Below are 22,280 nucleotides of genomic sequence, written 5' to 3' on the forward strand. Positions count from 1 at the left end.
CACATTCACAAGTTCAGTTTTTATAAATGCCAACCTTTGCTTGAAGACTGGCACACACATGTTTTGGGGCATATTTTGTGTGAAAGCAACATTTATAAACGAGGCCCCTGGTACCTAGCTGTTAAAATGGCCCACAACTATCAATGTTTTGAACAAAGTGAATTATTTGCTTCAGTGAAATTATATATTTTCTTACCATACACTTTCTTGAAAAGGCAGCAAATGTGTGAATACAAGTCAGCTCATTCCCATGGATATTTGAGATACTGTAATGGTTGTTGATGGCTTCACACCATCTCTTTCACAACTAGGGTTGCAAATTCCAGAAACTTTCAATAAATTATCTTGTTTTCCAGTAATCCTGGTTGAAGGATTCTGGATTTCTGCTTATTCTCCATTGATTCTGGGATACGTCCAACTGGGATTTTGGGGAAATCTGGAAATGTTTGTTTTTACCTAGTCACAACATATTACCGTCACAGAAATTAATACAATGTCTCCCTTATGGCAGTTGTGTCTCTCATGGTAATTATTTACATTGACCTGAATACAAATGACAGCCTCTGCTATTAATGAAGTTGTTTGGCATTGGCTCAAGTTCACTCCATTTACCAGTAGTTGTCCTGCACATGCAAATCATGGTAGAGTATGGTAGATATTGAAATCGTGGATGTCATACTAACAGTAAGTATTTTAAACAGGTTGGTCATTCATGCTTTTTTCATACTTTTACCCCCTTTTTCTCCCCAATTGGTAGTTACAGTCTTGTCCCATCGCTGCAACTCCTGTACCGACTCGGGAGAGGCGAAGGTCGAGAGCCATGCGTCCTCCGAAACACGACCCTGCCAAGCCGCACTGCTCGCTTAACCCAGAAGCCAGCCGCACCAATTTTTATCAGAGGAAACACCATCCAACTGGCAACAACGGTCAGCTTACAGGCCCCCGGCCCGCCACAAGGAGTCGCTAGAGCGCAATGGGACAATAAAATCCTGGCCGGCCAAACCCTCCCATAACCCGGACAACGCTGGGACAATTGTGTGCCGCCTCATGGGTCTCCCAGTTGCGGCCAGCTGTGACACAACCTGGGATCGAACCCGGGGCTGTAGTGATGCCTCAAGCACTGCGATACAGTGCCTTAGACCGCTGCGCAACTCGGGAGGCCTTATAAAATACTGTGTTTGTCAGAACAGTGCTCAAAAGGGAATTTGCAATACTGTTTCACACTGTTGCTGTCTGAAAGTACACTACATAGCCAAAAGTATGTGGACACCTGCTCATCGAACATTTCATTCCAAAATCATGGGCATTAATATGGAGTTGGTCCCCCCTTTGCTGCTATAACAGCCTCCGCTAATCCAGGAAGGCTTTCCACTAGATGTTAGAACATTGCTGAGGGGAATTGCTTCCATTCAGCCACAAGCGTATTAGTGAGTTCGTGCACTGATGTTGGGCGATTAGGCCTCTCGCAGTCGGCGTTACAATTCATCCCAAAGGTGTTCAATTGGGTTGAGGTCAGGACTCTGTACGCGCTTTAGCACTCGGCGATCCCGTTCTGTGAGCTTGTGTGGCTGTTGTTGCTCCTAGACATTTCCACTTCACAATAAGAGCACTTACAGTTCACTGGGGCAGCTCCATCCGGACAGACATTTGACGAATTGACTTGTTGGAAAAGGTGGCATCCTATGACGGTGCCACGTTGAAAGTCATTGAGCTCTTCAGTAAGGCCATTCTACTGCTAATGTTTGTCTATATAGATTGCGTGGCTGTGTGCTCGATTTTATACACCTGTCAGCAATGGGTGTGGCTGAAATAGCCGAATCCAGTAATTTGAAGGCGTGTCCACATATGTTTGTATATAAAGTATAGATCTGGACAGAAATCTGTGGTGAAAACTGACCAGTGAGATTTGTCTCGCTTGGTTCGTTTAGATTTGACCTCCCCTCAGATGATGATGGATTATGGCAGGCCCATTTTAGGTCTGTGTTGAAAAGTCAATTACGTTTCAAGACATGTATTTAAATACTGTAACAACCATAAGCCTTGCAGAGTATCCTTGAGAGAAACCTGGTTTTGACAGCCAGCCCCCCATAGCAAAGCATGTTCATTTCTCCCATGAAGAAGCTACATTTTGGGCAAGCGGCTCTTACATCCCCAGAGGTCGTCCGGACAGCACTGCAGTCGAGTTCCCAGCATGTAAAACTTAGCAGTGCGTGTAATTGTTTTACTCTTCCGGCTGAGCATTAACAGATTGATGCTGTTCACGAAAGGCGCAAGGGAAGAGGAAAACTGAAAATGACTGTTACAAAAACAAATTAGAAATCAGGGCATCCAAGCTAATAATAACACCAAGAAAAAGAAAGAGATGAAACCAAAAGGATCACTTTTGCAGCAAGAGAGTATGTCCCCATTTCCAGTTGAGTTTGCGTCTAAATTGTGTCTAAATGCTTAATGAACCTTGGGATCCTTGAGGTGCATAGAAGATCCAAACACAATATTTTGACACGGCCTCCTCCTCTCCCTATTAGGGTGGTTTGAACCTGAGGGCATTTACATGCAAATCGCAAATTATTGAATAGAAAACCGAAGAAAGAATGGAAGCCCTGACCAGAAATATTTTGTGCTTCCCTCTATGCAGGCCCGCCAGGAAAGCGGGGAAGAAGAGGCCGGAATGGCGAACCTGGTAAGTGTGTGCACTCACAGATCTATTCCAAGTTGGCTGGACCTCCAAGTGAGATTTTTTTCTCTCCTGAGCTGACTCACCAACCTCAGAGCAGCCCAGGCCCAGCCTATTTGGGAGGAAACGTGTTTTTGGTGACACTCCTACACATATGAAGTGCTATGAAAGGATACTATTTTGAATTAGGAGGGGGAATATATAAATGACAGGCGTGCATCCACACCACAACGCGCAGGGCTAATAGCGATAAAGGACATTGAAGCCTTTCACACTGCTATGTTGCGACTTCATGTTGGCCATGCACTGGACCAAAAGGTATTGCTCTCATAAAAAACTATTTGAATGGGAGGACAAAATGAGGTCCCTGTTTTTAGTAAGGTAATGTTTAGGGTTTAGCATAAGAACCACAGAAATCCAAGGAAGACATTGGACCACAGATCCTGGTTCAATAATTCAGCCGAGTTCAATTGTAGCCGACTTTTTCTGAGATACTTTGGCATTGTTTAATGCAACCCTTTCCAATAAACATCTATTAATGTTAATTTCAAATTTCAATATTGTGTGAAAGTACTACACCAACACTTTTCAGGTAAATGCTGAGAATCCTGCAACTAAATCTACCAGAAACAAGCTAACACGTGTAGCGCATGGTGTCCTCAGTGGCACAGCGGTCTCTAAAGAGCAGACAATGCAAAACATAGGACGACAATCACTCCCATTGTGTTATGATAATAGCCTAATCCCGAAATTGCCTGGGGAGCTTGTTGTTAGGCCAGCAGAAGCAAGCCAAATCTACGACACCTGGGTCACTGCGGTAGGGTCACCTACGGGCAGGTTAGAGAGGACGCGTTTAATTTTACTTCCTCATCTCATCAACCACACATGACCTCGGGGGACTGTCATTCTCTACCAGAATCTCTGTAATGCCCACATAAACTTCTGGACAGCTCGATCATCAGGGAACATTCCCATATGTCACACCTGTCTTAATAAAGGGATTAAAGCATGTGTACTTCTCATTGATTGCTGGGGTAAATCCAGGGTAAAGTAGTTATTTGGTACAGATGTCAGAGACCTATACTGTACTGCATTATTGCCACCGAATGTAAAGCTCTGTACCACCTACTTTTTAGAACTAAATATTCCCCAGTATCAAATAACTTTCATTATTTAATCTGTGTGCACTATGCCTTATGGGGGTTGTAGAAGAAAGTGAGTATCTAAAAGCATGTTTACGGTGTAGTTCTCACCCCACAAATTAAATATGTGTATGCATTGAAGTCAGTGATCTACTGTATCTTGACAAGCAGAACAAGCTTTCCTCCTGTTGTGTTTTTTCTAGAGAAACAAGTTCATTGAATGGGGAGAACAAATTGGAAAAAACTAAATTGTGTTTTGCCAAACATTACTACTAAAAGGGACACTTCGTTAGGACTTGACTTTGTTTATAGTGAACCTATGGAAAGGATGCTTAGACAGTTTGTGTCAAAAACTCCATGTTATTAACCAGTTTGAGACTGCAGTTGTCTGAGGCAGAACTAGTGGGTGGTCAACATTGGACTGCATTATTTAGAAGTTTCCTTTTTTTGTCTGTAAAATGTCACAGCTCTTTGAGAAGTTTCATGATTTATAACATTATACCTGCCCACACAGAAAAGTTTTTTTTTTAACACTTTGGTGCATTTTGCACAAGTATGTGGTACATTTTCACAACTCTTCGTATAAAAATCTAAACAGGTCATCAAAATAGCTATGTTTCTAAAGTCTAAGTACTTTTTCAATTGACTGAGTACAAAAAAAACATTCACAAAGTCAATTGTTTACAGCACCAAGTCACTCTTTCAATTTGCACACATATTCAATCGAATGATCTGCGTTTCACAATGCAATATTCACATTACTTTTGATATGATTTTCTTCTAATTTGTTAACAATCCATTTAACTATCACTTAATCATACTGCTCAAAACTGATAACTACTGAATCAAAATAATTCTGTAACCAATAATACATGGATGTGGCTGTAAATACTACATCATCTTCCCCCATCAGCCAGTGTGCATCAATACAATAGGACAAAGTGTAGAGTCACCTACTCTATGTACTACCATTTGAAATGATGGAGTAGTGTACAATCCACTGCTGAAATACTTTGGTAAATTACAGTATATTCCACTCGTTATCTGAATTTCAATGATATACTGTAAACTGATTGTTTTAGCTGATGATACTTTAGCAGTTAGTCACAAGTCACATAGAAAAGTTTCTTGTGCACTGTTGTATGGGGTACAAATGGAATACTTTACATTGGATAAACTTTACATTGGATACAAACAAATCTGTAAAAAAAATTGGGTTGAGGTAAACTTGAAAAAAAGGTTCATACTGGTACATAGTTAAATATTGTATGGATGATATTAATCCTCTATTATTCCTTCTATTCAGCACTTCAAAAATATAATTGGATTAAATTGTTCTCATGCATTTTCCCCAAAATGTATATTTTGCATGAATGTGATGTGTTCTACTCCAATGAATACTAAATCAAAGGTTCTGAACATAAGACAGGGGGCATTAGAACTGTTATCAGTTTGACCTTTGTACTAGGAGTTTGAAAATATACCACTTCTGGAAAATGTGATAAATTGTTTTTCCTTTTTCCCCAAAAAAATAATCACGTTTGACCAAGTTATGGAAATTAAATTATTCATCATCAATAAAAAAAGTTTACATTTAAATATGTTTTCAGTGGACTAGGCCCATGCAGCTGTCATTGTAAAACACTATAACCTCAGTCACTTCAGAGAGTAATAACAAATTCCCCTGTCATGTGAGTAACAATGACGCCAGCGACCTTAAACTGTCACATGGTGAAATACTGTTGCCAATTACAGTGTGGGAAACACATAGAAACAAATGACAAGCATTGCCAGTTTGGAAGTGTGTGATAAGAAATGGTGAATAATAATGCTGGATTGAATTGCTTTCATGATGGATTGTTTTAAGTGCTCTTAGCAACCATGGAATATCACATGGTTCTTATGGTTTATGTATCAGTGTTCACATGGAGGCAGATATATAGAAGCGTATACATAGTTAATTTGTGGTTAGTAAATGAGAGGGAATTAACCCTTATGTTCGATTTGGCTGGCATCGTTTATGTTACGGGTCAATTTGACAGTAAATTCAGTAAGTAACTACTCCGCGGCTTCCCTGTTCCATCTATTGCTGCCCCCTGGACCCTATGATCACTTGGCTACATAGCTGATGCCTGCTGGACTGTCCATTAATCACGGTACTACATTCTGTTTCTTTTTTTGTTTATCTGTCAGCCCCAGCCGCGAACTCAGGCTCTGTGTGTAGTTAACCGACCATCTCTGCCCAGTCATCGCCATTTTACCTGTTGTTGTTGTTTTAGCTGATCAGCTGTTGTCTCACCCGTTGTTGTCTAGCTAGCTCTCCCAATCAACACTGTGATTACTTTATGCCTCGCTGTATGTCTCTCTCAAATGTCAATATGCCTTGTATACTGTTGTTTAGGTTAGTTATCATTGTTTTAGTTTTCAATGGAGCCCCTAGTTCCACTCATCATACCTCTGATACTTCCTTTGTCCCACCTCCCACACATGCGGTGACCTCACCCATTATAACCAGCATGTCCAGAGATACAACCTCTCTTATCATCACTCAGTGTTTGGGCTTACCTCCACTGTACCCGCACCCCACCATACCCCTGTCTGCACATTATGCCCTGAATCTATTCTACCACGCCCAGAAATCTGCTCCTTTTATTCTTTGTCCCCCCAACGCTCTAGGCGACCAGTTTTGATAGCCTTTAGCCGTACCCTCATCCTACTCCTCCTCTGTTCCTCGGGTGATGTGGAGGTAAACCCAGGCCCTGCGTGTCCCCAGGCACCCTCATTTGTTGACTTCTGTGATCGAAAAAGCCTTGGTTTCATGCATGTCATGTCCCAAAGTTTGTTTTACTCACTGCTTTAGCACACTCCGCCAACCCTGATGTCCTTGCTGTGTCTGAATCCTGGCTTAGGAAGGCCACCAAAAATTCTGAGATTTCCATACCCAACTACAACTTTTTCTGTCAAGATAGAACTGCCAAAGGGGGAGGAGTTGTAATCTACTGCAGAGATAGCCTGCAAAGTTATGTTATACTTTCCAGGTCTATACCCAAACAGTTCGAACTTCTAATTTTTAAAATGAATCTCTCCAGAAACAAGTCTCTCACTGTTGCCACCTGACCCCCCTCCGCTCCCAGTTGTGGCCTGGACACCATTTGTGAATTGATCGCCCCCCATCTAGCCTCAGAGTTCGTTCTGTTAGGTGACCTGAACTGGGATATGCTTAACACCCCGGCAGTCCTACAATCTAAGCTAGATGCCCTCAATCTCACACAAATCATCAAGGAACCCACCAGGTACAACCCTAAATCCGTAAACATGGGCACCCTCATAGACATTATCCTGACTAACTTGCCCTCCAAATACACCTCCGCTGTTTTCAATCAGGATCTTAGTGATCACTGCCTCATTGCCTGTATCCGCTATGGGTCTGCGGTCAAACGACCACCCCTCATCACTGTCAAATGCTCCCTAAAACACTTCTGCGAGCAGGCCTTTCTAATCGACCTGGCCTGGGTATCCTGGAAGGATATTGACCTCATCCCGTCAGTCGAGGATTCCTGGTCATTCTTTAAAAGTAATTTCCTCACCATCTTAGATAAGCATGCCCCGTTCAAAAAATGCAGAACTAAGAACAGATATAGCCCTTGGTTCACTCCAGACCTGACTGCCCTTGACCAGCACAAAAACATCCTGTGGCGGACTGCAATAGCATCGAAAAGTCCCCGCGATATGCAACTGTTCAGGGAAGTCAGGAACCAATACACACAGTCAGTCAGGAAAGCAAAGGCTAGCTTTTTCAAGCAGAAATTTACATCCTGTAGCCCTAACTCCAAAAAGTTTTAGAACACTGTAAAGTCCATGGAGAACAAGAGCACCTCCTCCCAGCTGCCCACTGCACTGAGGCTAGGTAGCAAGGTCACCACCGATAAATCCATGATAATCTAAAATTTCAATAAGCATTTCTCAACAGCTGGCCATGCCTTCCTCCTGGCTACTCCAACCCCGGCCAACAGCTCCCCCCCCTCCCCCCGCAGCTACTCGCCCAAGCCTCCCCAGCTTCTCCTTCACCCAAATCCAGATAGCAGATGTTCTGAAAGAGCTGCAAAACCTGGACCCGTACAAATCAGCTGGGCTAGACAATCTGGACCCTCTCTTTCTAAAACTATCCACCGCCATTGTTGCAACCCCTATTACCAGCCTGTTCAACCTCTCTTTCGTATCTTCTGAGATCTCTAAAGATTGGAAAGCTGCGGTGGTCATCCCCCTCTTCAAAGGGGGTGACACCCTAGACCCAAACTGTTACAGACCTATTTCCATCCTGCCCTGCCTATCTAAAGTCTTTGAAAGCCAAGTTAATAAACAGATCACTGACCATTTCGAATCCCACCATACCTTCTCCTCTGTGCAATCCGGTTTACGAGCCGGTCACGGGTGCACCTCAGCCACGCTCAAGGTAATAAATGATATCATAACCACCATCGATAAAATACAGTACTGTGCAGCCGTCTTCATCGACCTGGCCAAGGCTTTCGACTCTGTCAATCACCGTATTCTTATCGGCAGACTCAATAGCCTTGTTTTTTCTAATGACTGCCTCGCCTGGTTCACCAACTACTTTGCAGACAGAGTTCAGTGTGTCAAATCAGAGGGCATGTTGTCCGGACCTTTGGCAGTCTCTACGGGGGTACCACAGGGTTCAATTCTCGGGCCGACTCTTTTCTCTGTAAATATCAATGATGTCGCTCTTGCTGCGGGCGATTCCCTGATCCACCTCTACGCAGACGACACCATTCTGTATACTTCTGGCCCTTCCTTGGACACTGTGCTAACAAACCTCCAAACGAGCTTCAATGCCATACAACACTCCTTCCGTGGCCTCCAACTGCTCTTAAAAGCTAGTAAAACCAAATACATGCTTTTCAACCGTTCGCTGCCCGCACCTGCCCGCCCGGCTAGCGTCACCACCCTGGGCGGTTCCGACCTAGAATATGTGGACAACTATAAATAACTAGGTGTCTGGTTAGACTGTAAACTCTCCTTCCAGACTCATATTAAACATATCCAATCCAAAATCAAATCTAGAATCGGCTTTCTATTTCACTCACGCCGCCAAACTTACCCTTGTAAAACTGACTGTCCTACCAATCCTCGACTTCGGCGATGTTATCTACAAAATAGCTTCCATTACTCTACTCAGCAAACTGGATGCAGTCTATCACAGTGCCATCCGTTTTGTTACCAAATCACCTTATACCACCCACCACTGCGACCTGTATGCTCTAGTCGGCTGGCCCTCGCTACATATTCGTCGCCAGACCCACTGGCTCCAGGTCATCTATAAGTCTATGCTAGGTAAAGCTCCGCCTTATCTCAGTTCACTGGTCACGATAACAACACCCACCCGTAGCACACGTTCCAGCAGGTATATCTCACTGATCATCCCCAAAGCCAACACCTCATTTGGCCGCCTTTCCTTCCAGTTCTCTGCTGCCAGTGACTGGAACGAATTGCAAAAATTGCTGAAGTTGGAGACTTTTATATCCCTCACCAACTTTAAACATCAGCTACCTGAGCTGCTAACCAATCGCTGCAGCTGTACATAGTCCATCTGTAAATTGCCCACCCAATCTGCCTACCTCATCCCCATACTGTTTTTATTTTATTTACTTTTCTGCTCTTTTGCACACCAGTATTTCTACTTGCACATCATCATATGCTCATTTATCACTCCAGTGTTAATCTGCTAAATTGTAATTATTCGCTCCTATGGCCTATTTATTGTCTACCTCCTCATGCCTTTTGCACACACTGTATATAGACTTTCTTTTTTTTCTACTGTGTCGTTGACTTGTTCATTGTGTTATTGGCTTGTTTATTGTTTACTCCATGTGTAACTCTGTGTTGTCTGTGTCACACTGCTTTGCTTTACCTTGGCCAGGTCGCAGTTGTAAATGAGAACTTGTTCTCAACTAGCCTACCTGGTTAAATAAAGGTGAAATAAAAATAAAATAAAAGTACATCAAGATCATAAATATATGATTTTAACCTCCCAACATGTATTTTCCAGTAGCTGAGAATGATGACCTTCATATGCTTTTTTCCATGAGTTGATAGACCCAACTTTTCAAAGTTAAGAGCCAAATGTTTGATTACTGTACAAAGTCATAAATACATTGAGCAAATATATAAACGCAATGTGCAATAATTGTACAGTTCATATAAAGAAATCAGTCAATTTAAATAAATTCATTAGGCCCTAATCTATGGATTTCACATGACTAGGAATACAGATATATATCTGTTGGTTACAGATACCTTTAAAAAAGAAGGTAGGGGTGTGGATCAGAAAACCAGTCAGTATCTGGTGTGACCACCATTTTGCCTTATGCAGCGCGACACATCTCCTTCGCATAGAGTTGATCAGGCTGTTGATTGTGGTCTGTGGAATGTTGTCCCACTTCTCTTCAATGGCTGTGCGAAGTTGCTGAATATTGGCTGTAACTGCATACTGTCGTACAAGTCGATCCAGAGCATCCTTAACATACTCAATGGACAACATGTCTGGTAAATATGTAGGCCATGGAAGAACTGGGCCATTTTTAGCTTCCAGGAATTGTGACAGATCCTTGCGAAATGGGCCCGTGCATTATCATGCTGAAACATGAGGTGATGGCGACGGATAAATGGCTTGACAATGGGTCTCAGGATCTCATCACGGTATCTCTGTGCATTCAAATTGCCATCAATAAAATGCAATTGTGTTTATTGTCCGTAGCTTATGCCTGCCCATACCATAACCCCACTGCCACCATGGGGCACTCTGTTCACAATGTTGATTTCAGCAAACCGCTCTCCCACACAACGCTGTCTACCATCTGCCCGGTACAGTAGAAACCGGGATTCATCCATGAAGAGCACACTTCTCCAGCGTTCCAGTGGCCATCAAATGTGAGCATTTGCCCACTGAAGTCGGTTATGACGCCACCTATACTATTATTATACCTTTATTTCAACAAGGAACACAGACTGAGACCAAGGTCTCTTTTACAGCTGGGCCCTGCGTATACATGTTTACAAATACAGTTTATGTACAATGATTAAGAAACTACACAAGACAAACAAAACGATCACAGATAACACAAAAAAATACAGCAACAGATTACATTTACACATAGGTTATTCCCCTAACAGCACAATAACTTGCATTACCCGAAACAGTTACAAGCAATACAAAAATAAAAATCCTCCAATAAGTATTTCAAATGGGCAAGGGGGACAAGAGTCAAGTTTAAGTTTAGTCTGCAGGCTATTCCATAGGCAAGGAGCGTAACAGGAAAAGGCAGCCATACCCAACTCTGTGGAAATTGCATGGGCCTTAAGTGTAATCCATGCTTGAGACCTGGTTTTAGGAATTATAATTATAATGTTGATGAGTGATGATAAATAAGAAGGTAGCTTATTCAGAAGCGCTTTATAGACAAACACGAGAGCATGTTGTTCTCGTCTCACGGACAGCGAAGTCCAACCCACATTTTGATATAAAACACAGTGGTGAGTTCTGTAGCTAGCACCCGTAATAAACCTAAGTGCGCAATGATAAGTAGCATCCAGCGATTTAAGTGTTGATGCCGTAGCATGCATGTAAATAATATCCCCACAATCTATAACAGACATAAAAGTAGCTTGCACAATTTGTCTTATATTTGTAGAGGACAAACATGTCCTTTTTCTATAGAGGAAGCCTAGCTTGATTTTTAGCCATTTACAAAATTCGTCAATATGCATTTTAAAAGACAGTTTATCATCCAATCATATCCTAAGTATTTATATGCAGAGACCTGATTAATTCGAGAACTATCTAAGCTCGTAAGTGCAAGTGTATTTTCAACCAACTTTTTGAACTTATTAAAAATCATAAAATGTGTTTTCTTTGCATTTAAAACAAGTTTCAGCTGTAAAAAAGACCCTTTTTGTCACGGGTGTCGTAGAGTGTAGACCAAAACGCAGCGGGAAAATGTATACTCATCTTCTTTTTTTATTTAGGACAAGAAGGAAAACCAAAACGTATACAAAAACACAACGACGATTAACAGTCCTGTAAGGCATGAAGCTATACACGGAAACAATCTCCCACAAAATCCGATGACAAACACATACCTATTTATAGGACCTTCAATCAGAGGCAACGATAGACAGCTGCCTCCAATTGAAGGCCCCAATCCCCATTACCAAAACATAGAAATACAAACGCCTAGACAGAACATAGAAATAAACGAACATAGAACAATAACCAAAACCCTGGACTAATAAATCAAATACCCCTCTACATACACAACCACCCCGAACCATATAAACCAAATACCCCCTCTACATGAACACATACACAAACACACCCTGAACCACATAAAACAAATACCCCCTGCCACGTCCTGACCAAACTATAAGAACAAATAACCACTTTACTGGTCAGGACGTGACACTTTTAATATTTTAAAATCTCCAATAGTTTTGTATAGTGTATATTGTATGTGTTTGAGGTATTTATGCAGGGCTCATCTGTAAAATAGACCCTAGTCTCAGTATGACTTCCCTGTAAAAAATGTTTTATAAATATATATATAGAATAATTGCAGTGGTCAAAAATTGACTCCGAATATTATGGATGTCACAATTCTGGTATTACATTACGTGTTTTACAAGTTTGAGACCCACACTTGGGAAAGTAGATGGGTCATGGTGGAAAAATGACATAAAATTGTATTTTAGTGATTTCAATCTCAGTTCCGAGTCAAAATTAATTATATACAGCCATTGATTTATGTTGAATATGGTTACATTTCTCCAGCCCCATTGTTTGAACTGCAGACTGAAACATTAATGTTGGAATACAACCAAGAACCAAGTCAACAACATAGCGCCTTTTTAGAAAAAAAGACATAAAATAAGTAGCCCTACTCAACGAACGATAAAACAATGTCATTGAACTGCAGCCGGAACGCTTTATACTTAACCTCAGTCACAAGGAAGCCCAGTGAAAAAAGGCTTATAAAAAAAAATCCCACCGTTTTTTTCTGGGCTCCCCTAATAAGAGCAAAAGACCAATAATGATTTGTAGGGTTCTGAAGTGAGGCCTGAAGTGCTATGGTGCAGATCCCTTTGAGAACAAGTGATTGAGAAAGAAAGTATCACCTCGCAAAAAGGGGGACATTTAATAAGCTTGCAAACCCTTGTTGCAGTGAAATCATGAGACACCTCCAAAAGTAAGTCATGTGACCACCCCAGCCCCTGTCATTGTTGGCCCACAGTGTTGAAAGTAGATACTACAGATAAGCATTTTGTCACACTGCCAGGGTTATATGCCTCGGGTATAAATAAAGCTGTGATTTTGCAGTTATGCAGAAATATAATGCCTTGATGTAGTGGGTATTGAAACTGAGTGTGTCTTGTCTGTCTTTTATAGTTCAACTTCCGGTATGCAGTACTTTAATGAATGTGTATATTTAAAATATTTTGGGATATCTGTGAAAGTGTTTCCTGTACATGTGCTTTTGTACTGAGGTGATATTGCCTGGCTACCCACACTCCTTGCTCTGGCCAAACGCTATGCCACGCCCACAGACGTTAGTTTCTTAATGAGTCTGTATCTGAGTACCTCCCCGACCCTTCACTGAATGTGAACACATTCAGGGATGTCTGATTGGTCCAGAAACCGATGGGTTGAGCCAGAGCTAGAACACAAGTGGCGGTTTGAAAATTCATCATTGGCTTTGATACTTTGATTGGTTAAAGACGACCCAATCGCTGATGACTTTGTTTTGTACAACGTCCCTCGTGCCCCTCGTCACCACAAACTACTTCAATGATGGCAGTCTCAGACAAAAGTATGTAGCGAACAACAGAGCAGCGGAATTTTGGGGGGGAATCGTCAGGCTAGAGGGGATATGGATCTGAGTGACATTTGAATATACTGTTTATGTTGGACCACTGAAAAGGTGTATTAACTTTAGCTCTTTTGTGTTTATTCTTTTTCAGGACCTCCTGTAAGTATACATGACTTCACAATCTCTCTGGGTGTGGTATGTATGACTCAAAGGTACAAAACCTCTCAACAGATGCAGATCAATTGATGAAGGGAAACCATGCACTATTGCAACCTACTGTCTGTACCGTAACGCCTAATAAAACACCAGATCATTGTGGTAATGTTGATATAGTGTGTGCTATCAGAAATGCCAAATTATAGCAAAGTACTTACATTTTAAAGTTATTTTGTGTTGTACCCACTGAACGGCAAATCTGGCAAATCCAGCAAATTCAACCACAATTAGTCTGCGCTGTATAACAACCTTTCAGTTTTCCCAACTTATCTGACTGTATGATTAAAATCAGATTTTCATCCATACCTTCCTTTAATAGGGAAGCATGGTTTGCAATACCCCACTACCAACCCCTTACTGCCAGTCCCCTGCACCTAAAATAAGTGTCTCGCTTCATTATATGCCAAGTGATCACAGAATCACTCGACCTCCACAGAAGGAAAACTCTTGTTTCCGAAGATGAAGACAATCAAATCAAAGTTCATTGGTAGTGTACACAGTTTAGCAGATGTTATAGCGGGTGCAGCGAAATGCTTGTGTTACTAGCTTCTAACAATGCAGTAAAATGTCAAACAAGTACACACAAAAAAAATCAAGAAATGTCAGAACGAATCCAATTAACAACTCAAATACCACAGTAACAGTAATCCAAATGCAATCTATACGTATATTCACCGGATTAATTTACACAAGATATATTAAGAATGATATGTACAGCAGTAGATATATTACAGTGAGCTATGTCAAGAATCCAGTATATAAATTAACATGTGGTGTGTATAAATAGTGTAACTAAAATGCAATGTACAGTAGTAGAAATATTGGAATGAGCTATGTCGAGAACACAGTATTTAAATACACAGTACAAAATACCATGGCAAAATGGATAGAATTGCAGGAAATGAGTTAAACAGTATGGACAGTATATTAATAGAAAAGGTGTGTACAGCAGTAGTTATGTAGGATGAGCAATGACCAAAATACAGTATATATATATATATATACATATATATATATACAAAGTGAGTAAAATAGTATGTAAACATTATAAAAGTGACCAGTGTTCAATGACTCTATGTACATAGGGCAGCAGTTTCTAAGGTGCAGAGTAGAGTACTACAGTGGTTCTCCCTTTAAAAGTTGTGTCATACTGCAGCACAGCTTGCAGGGTGAGAAGGCATCTTTGAGAAGCTAAGTTATTGACATGGCATGGAGCTGTAGGCCTAAGAGACTTGTTTTCTGTAGCTGTTTTAGAGGAACTTACTTATTGGCATACAGGCCAACTTCAATATACAGTATATCAATCATCATTCATTCATCAAACGTTCACAAAAAGCATAACAATTATTTTAAGAATTATAGATACAGAACTCCTCTATGCACTCGATATGTCCGATTTTAAAATAGCTTTTTGGTGAAAGCACATTTTGCAATATTCTAAGTACATAGCCCAGCCATCACGGGCTAGCTATTTAGACACCCGGCAAGTTTAGCCTTCACCAAAATCAGATTTACTATAACAAAAATGTTATTACCTTTGTTGTCTTCGTCAGAATGCACTCCCAGGACTTCTACTTCAATAACAAATGTTGGTTTGGTCCCAAATAATCCATCGTTATATCCAAATAGCGGCATTTTGTTCGTGCGTTCCAAGACACTATCCGAAATGGTAAATCAGTGTTACGAGCATGGCGCAATTCGTGACAAAAAAATTCTAAATATTCCATTATCGTACTTCGAAGCATGTCAACCGCTGTTTAAAATCAATTTTTATGCAATTTATCTCGTAAAAAAGCGATAATATTCCGACCGGGAATCTCCTTTTCGGTAAACCGAGGAAAAAACACAAAGACGGGGGCGGCCAGTGTACGCGCCTAAGCCCACTGTCCCCTGATCGGCCACTTGAGAAAGGCGATAATGTGTTTCAGCCTGGGGCTGGAATGACGACATTCAGGTTTTTCCCGGGCTCTGAGACCCTATTGGAGCCGTGGGAAGTGTCACGTTACCGCAGAGATCCTAAGTTTTGGAAAGAGATGTCAAAGAAAGACAATAAATGGTCAGACAGGCCACTTCCTGTAAAGGAATCTCTCAGGTTTTGACCTGCCATTTGAGTTCTGTTATACTCACAGACACCATTCAAACAGTTTTAGAAACTTTGGAGTGTTTTCTATCCAAAGCCAATAATTATATGCATATTCTAGTTACTGGGCAGGAGTAGTAACCAGATTAAATCGGGTACGTTTTTTATCCGGCCGTGTCAATACTGCCCCCTACCCCCAACAGGTTAACGAGAGTCTTGTCTTTAAAATGGTGTAAAATAGTCATATGTTTGAAAAATTGAAGTTTTTGCATTTCTAAGGTTTTTGAATAACGCGCCACGGGATTACACTGGCTGTTACGTAGGTGGGACGATTTGGTGCCACCTATCCTAGAGAGGTTAAAGTCCCTAAACTCAGCAATAGTCTATTATCCTGCTGATAGCCCATCAAGGGTGAAAGGCTTATTTTGTATTCTTAAAAGAACTCCAGCACAGAGAAGAGAAAGGACCCTTAAATAATTAAACAATTAATAAACCGCAACATGTCAGCTAAAGCGATTGAATTCGTGAATACATTTGACTGTTTTTAATATTGGCCATCAACCAACAACACAGCATCTACCGTGTTAGAAATATGTTATTGAATTCGATTAAAAAAAGGCATGTTTATTAGGCTACTGTGCAGTGTATTTAAATACAATAATCCCCCTACCATCCTTTACCAACCTTCTTGATCTCCTTCTTGGAAAGAGTCTATTGTCCTGCTAATAGCCCATCATGGGTGGATGGCTTCTTTTGTATTCCAATGTATTGAATGAATGTTTGTAGAGTTCACAACCTACTACACTTGTGAAAAACAATTGTTTGAAAACATGTTTTCAAAATGCCTCCAGCTGTCCATCACTACTGTAAACCGAGAACAATGAGAATAGGCAAAAGAAGCAGGAACAGCATAGGGCTGAATGACTTACTCATTCCTGGCTTTCGTTCAAAATAAGTTATCTTATTTAAACAGAGTCTGGTGCTCTCTAATGTGTGGATAGGCCACTGGGAGTAAACAGATACCAGACTGCACTCTGGTCAAAGAGTGATGACAGACACAGAAGCCTAGTCTAGGATTTTAATGATGAACCAGAGTATACATGTGATCTGTGTACAGAGGGAAATAGGATAAAAGAAAAAGAAAATGGCTACAATGTAAATCCAATAAACAATATTACATGAAACACTAATGTCAACAATCTCTATACATAATTGACTATAAGAGAAAAATAACACACCATAATTCCTCTCAACAGAATTAACATTACAGTTACACCAACTGGTAGGCTAATCACACAATTGTACAAAATGGTAAGAGAACTGGTGAAGAAAGTTACCCCTCTACATACACATTTCTTGTATTTACATATAACAATAGAAACAGGAATATTATAAAAGTGAAATAAGTATTTGTACTGACTAACATTTGGTCAAAAACTCACAAATATCCCTGCAAATGAAAACGGTCTGATCTCCACAAAAGCCAACCTAAGACATACGTTTCATTGGTTGCCATGGTGAATAATCCAATAATAATTGGTAGGACACATAAAGGAAACATCAAAGAGTTTACGTTTTATTAAAGATGATCAGAAAGGTTGGTACTTATTTTGATGCAAAGCCACCAATGAGTGAATCATTCAGCTTTATGCTGACAAATCTTCATTGAACTCTCTTTCATTCTGTTTCTTCTTCACATCAGAAAAGGACTCTGTGTTTCAGGGGCTATCACTCTTTCACACTGGTAAATAAAGACTGTTTGTTAATTATAATAATTTATTTATGTTTTTAGAAGGAGAGAAACCAAAAGCCCACCATGTCTATTTTTTGAAAATCATCAGGCCACAGATCAAGTGTAATTGCACCATTGTATTTACCCAAGTTCTCTCTTAACTCCAGGGGCACTGCCAGCTATTTTTTGGTTGTTGCCTGATGCAGGACTCCAGTGCCAGAGAAGAGAAACTCTCAGACTGAAACATTCACACCTCCATTGATTTAGGAAAAGATAGCAATTTGTGCAACAGTTTAGACTACCGATAAAGCAGCGTTCTAACTCCCCCTTGTGATAGTGTGGTGCAATGAATGATGCAATTTACCACAATCTGCCACCATATATCACAAACGGTCACTGTAGGTGGTAGTTGGCTAGTGACAGTGTCTAAGGTTCATAGATGCTGTTTATCAGTCTCTCAGTCCTAACTTTGACTTTGATGCACCGGTACTCTCTCCGGCTTCTAGATGGTATTGGAGTGAACAGGCCGTCGCTTGGCTGGCTGAGATCCTTGATGATCTTCTTGATCACCGGGTGCTGTAGATGTCCTGCAGGGCATCACCCTCTGGAGAGCCCTGCGGTTAATGTCATCTGACAGTACAGTGGCAGAAGTGGTAATAGGGTCAAACAGGCGTGTACTCTGTTAAAATAATTTATGGAGTTGGGAGGGAAAGGTGATTTGAATAGGTAAAATAACATGTGCCGAACAAGCCATAAAAGTAGTAAGTTAATCTGCTGGGAAATTTACTGAGAACATATTCTAATTTACAGCAACAACCTGGGGAATTGTTACAGAGGATAGGAGGGAGGATGAATGAGCCAATTGTAAGATGGGGATGATTAGGTGACCGTGATGGTATGAGGGCCAGATTGGGAATTTAGCCAGGACACGGGGGTTAACACCCCTACTCTTACTATAAGGGCCATGGGATCTTTAGTGACCACAGAGAGTCAGGATACCCGTTTAACATCCCATCCGAAAGACGGCACCCTACACAATCACTGCCCTGGGACATTTTCTTTAGACCAGAGGAAAGGGTGCCTCCTACTGGCCCTCCAACACCACTTCCAGCAGCATCTGGTGTCCCATCCAGGGACTGACCAGGACCAACCCTGTTTAGCTTCAGAAGCAAGCCAGCAGTGGGATGCAGGGTGGTATGCTGCTGTCAAATTTTGACAAAGTCACTATGGAGAGCCGTGATTCCAGTATGGAAGGGCTGGCGTCTTTGCAGTCCCTAGTTTAAAGGGGATGAAAGGAGATTTTAAAATGTATTTACCTTTTATTTAGACAGAAAAAGGATCTTGATGGTCAAAAATCCTGCTTAGAAAATAAATATAAGTAGCAGGTTTTAAAATAATTTCAGTCAGGGATCTCATGTGGTTTCTCATTCATTATGCCTACCCCGGGCTTGCAGAGAACACATCTCTATGCATATTTGATAAGCTCCCTTGAAACATTGGTTAATATGTATCCAGTGTTATGAACAAAATGGACCCCGATGCAGTCATTCCAAACCCTTCTGCCTAGCATAAGTGTAATTCAGCACTGATGAATAGGAAGAGACCTGTAGTTTCAAATGGGTCTGTTTACTCAGAAATTGTTAGGACAGATTTAATTTATGCTAATATAAAGCATTAAAACATGGAAAAGAGATTCACTATGCTTCCTCCGCTCCTCTCCTTGATTATCTACATACTGTAGATCTTGTAAGTAGATCATGGTTTATTAGGTGATGATGGTTTATTATAGGGAATGCAAAGTAGGACATATTTTCTTGTCTTCAAGAGAGATTAGAAAAGCATTTTCTGACTCGCTCAGACAAGGAAAGAGTAGTTTGGCTGCAACTAGTTGAAACAGAAGACAGAGGTTTTTGTATATAATTTTGGATTGAAGGAAACAGCACCTTCACTTCGCTGATCGTCAACATAGGGGCCCCACAAGAGTGCTCAGCCCCCTCCTGCACTCCCTGTTCACCCATGACTGCATGGCCACACATGCCTCCAACACAATGATAAAGTTTGCAGATGACACAACCAACAATGATTACCAACAATGACGAGAGTCTACAGGGAGTAGGTGAGGGCTCTGGCGGAGTGGTGCCAGGAAAATAACCTCTCCCTCAACATCAACAAAACGAAAGAGCTGATCGTGGACTTCAGGAGACAGCAGAGGGAGCACGCCCCCATTCACATCGATGGGATTGCAGTGGAGAAGGTGCTCCTCTGCGTACACATCACTGACAATCAAATGGTCCACCCACACAGACAGTGTGGTGAAGAAGGCGCAACAGTGCCTCTTCAACCTTATGAGGCTGAAGAAATTGGTCTTGGAATCTAAGACCCTCACAAAGTTTTACAGATGCACAATCGAGAGCATCCACTCGGGCTGTATCATCACCTGATATGGCAACTGCACCGCACGCAACCACAGGGCTCTCCAGAGGGGGGTGTGGTCTGCCCAACGCATCACCGGGGGCACACTGCCTGCCCTCCAGGACACCTACAGCACTCAATGTCACAGGAAGGCCAAAAAGATAATCAAGGACATCAACCACCCGAGCCATGGCTTGTTCACCCCGCTATCATCCAGAAGGCAAGGTCAGTACAGGTGCATCAAAGCTGGGACCAAGAGAAAAACAGCTTCTATCTCAAAGCCATCAGACTGTTAAATAGCCACCACAAGGTGGTCTCCACCCAATACCTTGCCCTGAACTTAATCACTGTCACTTACTCAACCCTGCACCTTAGAGGCTACTGCCCTATGTACATAGACATGAAATCACTGGTCACTTTAATAATGTTTACATACTGTTTTACTCATTTCATAAAGATCAAATCAAATCAGATTGTATTAGTCACATGCGCCAAATACAACAGGTGTAGACCTTACAGTGAAATGCTTACTTACGAGCCCCTAACCGACAGTGCAGTTTCAAAAAATACAAAATTAGAATAAGAGATAAAAGTAACAAGTAATTAAAGAGCAGCAGTAAAAAAAATAACAATATATACAGGGGGGTGCCGGTACAGAGTCAATGTGCAGGGACACCGGTTAGTTGAGGTAGTATGTACATGTAGGTATAGTTAATTAAAGTGACTATGCAAATATGACAACAGAGAGTGGCAGTGGTGTGGAGGGGGGGGGGGGGCACCAGTTAGTTGAGGGGGGGTAGACTAGATGTTCAGGAGTTTTATGGCTTGGGGGTAGAAGCTGTTTAGAAGCCTCTTGGACCTAGACTTGGCACTCCGGTACCGCTTGCCGTGTGGTCGCAGGGAGAACAGTCTATGACTAGGGTGGCTGTAGTCTTTAGGGCCTTCCTCTGACACCACCTGGTATAGAGGTCCTGGATGGCAGGAAGCTTGGCCCCAGTGATGTACTGGGCCGTTCGCACTACCCTCTGTAGTGCCTTGCGGTCGGAGGCCGAGCAGTTGCCATACCAGGCAGTGATGCAACCAGTCAGGATGCTCTCGATGGTGCAGCTGTAGAACCTTTTGAGGATCTGAGGACCAATGCCAAATCTTTTCAGTCTCCCGACGGGGAATAGGTTTTGCCCACTTTACGACTATTATGGTGTGCTTGGACCATGTTAGTTTGTTGGTGATGTGGACTCAAGTTGTAGAAACATCTCAAGGATGATCATTGGATCATACATTGGGACACTGTATCACTGTAGATCTGGGAAAAATCCTTACAAAACACATGCTGTTAAATGGTCCAACAATGTATCTTAAAGTGAAGCCAGTAATGTCCAATCTGCTGATGAAAAAGCAGTTTTTGGTCAAAGAAATCTCCAGAACAGGTATTCAGAGGTAGGACCAAGCCACTATTATTAGAGTCACAAGCTAATCACAAGGTCTGAGTCCCAAGTCGAGTCCCAAGTAGAACTGGTCGAGTCTCCAAGTCGTGCAAGTCAAGTCAAGTAAAAAAATATAAATGCAATGACAAATGTTTGTTTATTTATTGAGGCTACCAGACAGTCCTTACATTTTTTTGCCTACAACATATCTACAACATATTTTGATGATGTAATAATTGATTTTAACAACAAATTCCAAATGCATGCTTCATAAGTATGACATTTTGATATACCACAATCCCAGTAGGCCTATGCTAGTAATTGTTGCTAGTTGCCACATTGCTGGTGACTTTACAAATTATTTGGAGCTGTATATTTATTTATGGAAATCCTCTCTCCGTACAATCCTATAGCCTCTCTGCACCCAATCCCATAGCTGTACAGCAAATCAGCAATCTGTTAGCTAGCTCACCCAAACTGTGTTTATGTACAGTTTGATGGTCCAATCAGAGGGCAGAGTGTGCGTTTCTCTAACCAATCTGTTGCAAAACATTTTTTTGCAAGTGCGATGCTGCGGCTACTGTCTCTGGCTGCATGGACACTGCCACAAAATGAGTGACAAAATGTTACAAGACCTGGCCAGATAATTTAAAGTCATCAGTCTCAAGTCAAAGTCGAGTCCCGAGTCTTGATGCTCCAAGTCAAGTCTGAAGTCAACA

General features: G+C 41.5%; 1 protein-coding gene across 17 annotated transcripts in view; it reads left to right on the forward strand.

Moving 5' to 3' along the window:
* col25a1 (collagen type XXV alpha 1 chain) overlaps nucleotides 1-22,280 on the forward strand; it is a 456,448-nt gene that overhangs the window by 211,248 nt on the left and 222,920 nt on the right. For all 17 annotated transcript variants that reach the window (XR_001322145.2, XR_006760436.1, XR_006760437.1 and 14 more), the window contains exons 3-4: nucleotides 2,636-2,680; nucleotides 13,849-13,856. Coding sequence is in view for 13 of the 17 variants with exons in the window: in XM_045701252.1 (XP_045557208.1) it covers nucleotides 2,636-2,680; nucleotides 13,849-13,856 (53 nt within the window). In the remaining 4 variants the exon portion in view is untranslated. The remainder of the gene's footprint in view (nucleotides 1-2,635; nucleotides 2,681-13,848; nucleotides 13,857-22,280) is intronic.

Source organism: Salmo salar, chromosome ssa18 (genome assembly GCF_905237065.1).
Source record: "Salmo salar chromosome ssa18, Ssal_v3.1, whole genome shotgun sequence".
NCBI lineage: Eukaryota > Metazoa > Chordata > Actinopteri > Salmoniformes > Salmonidae > Salmo > Salmo salar.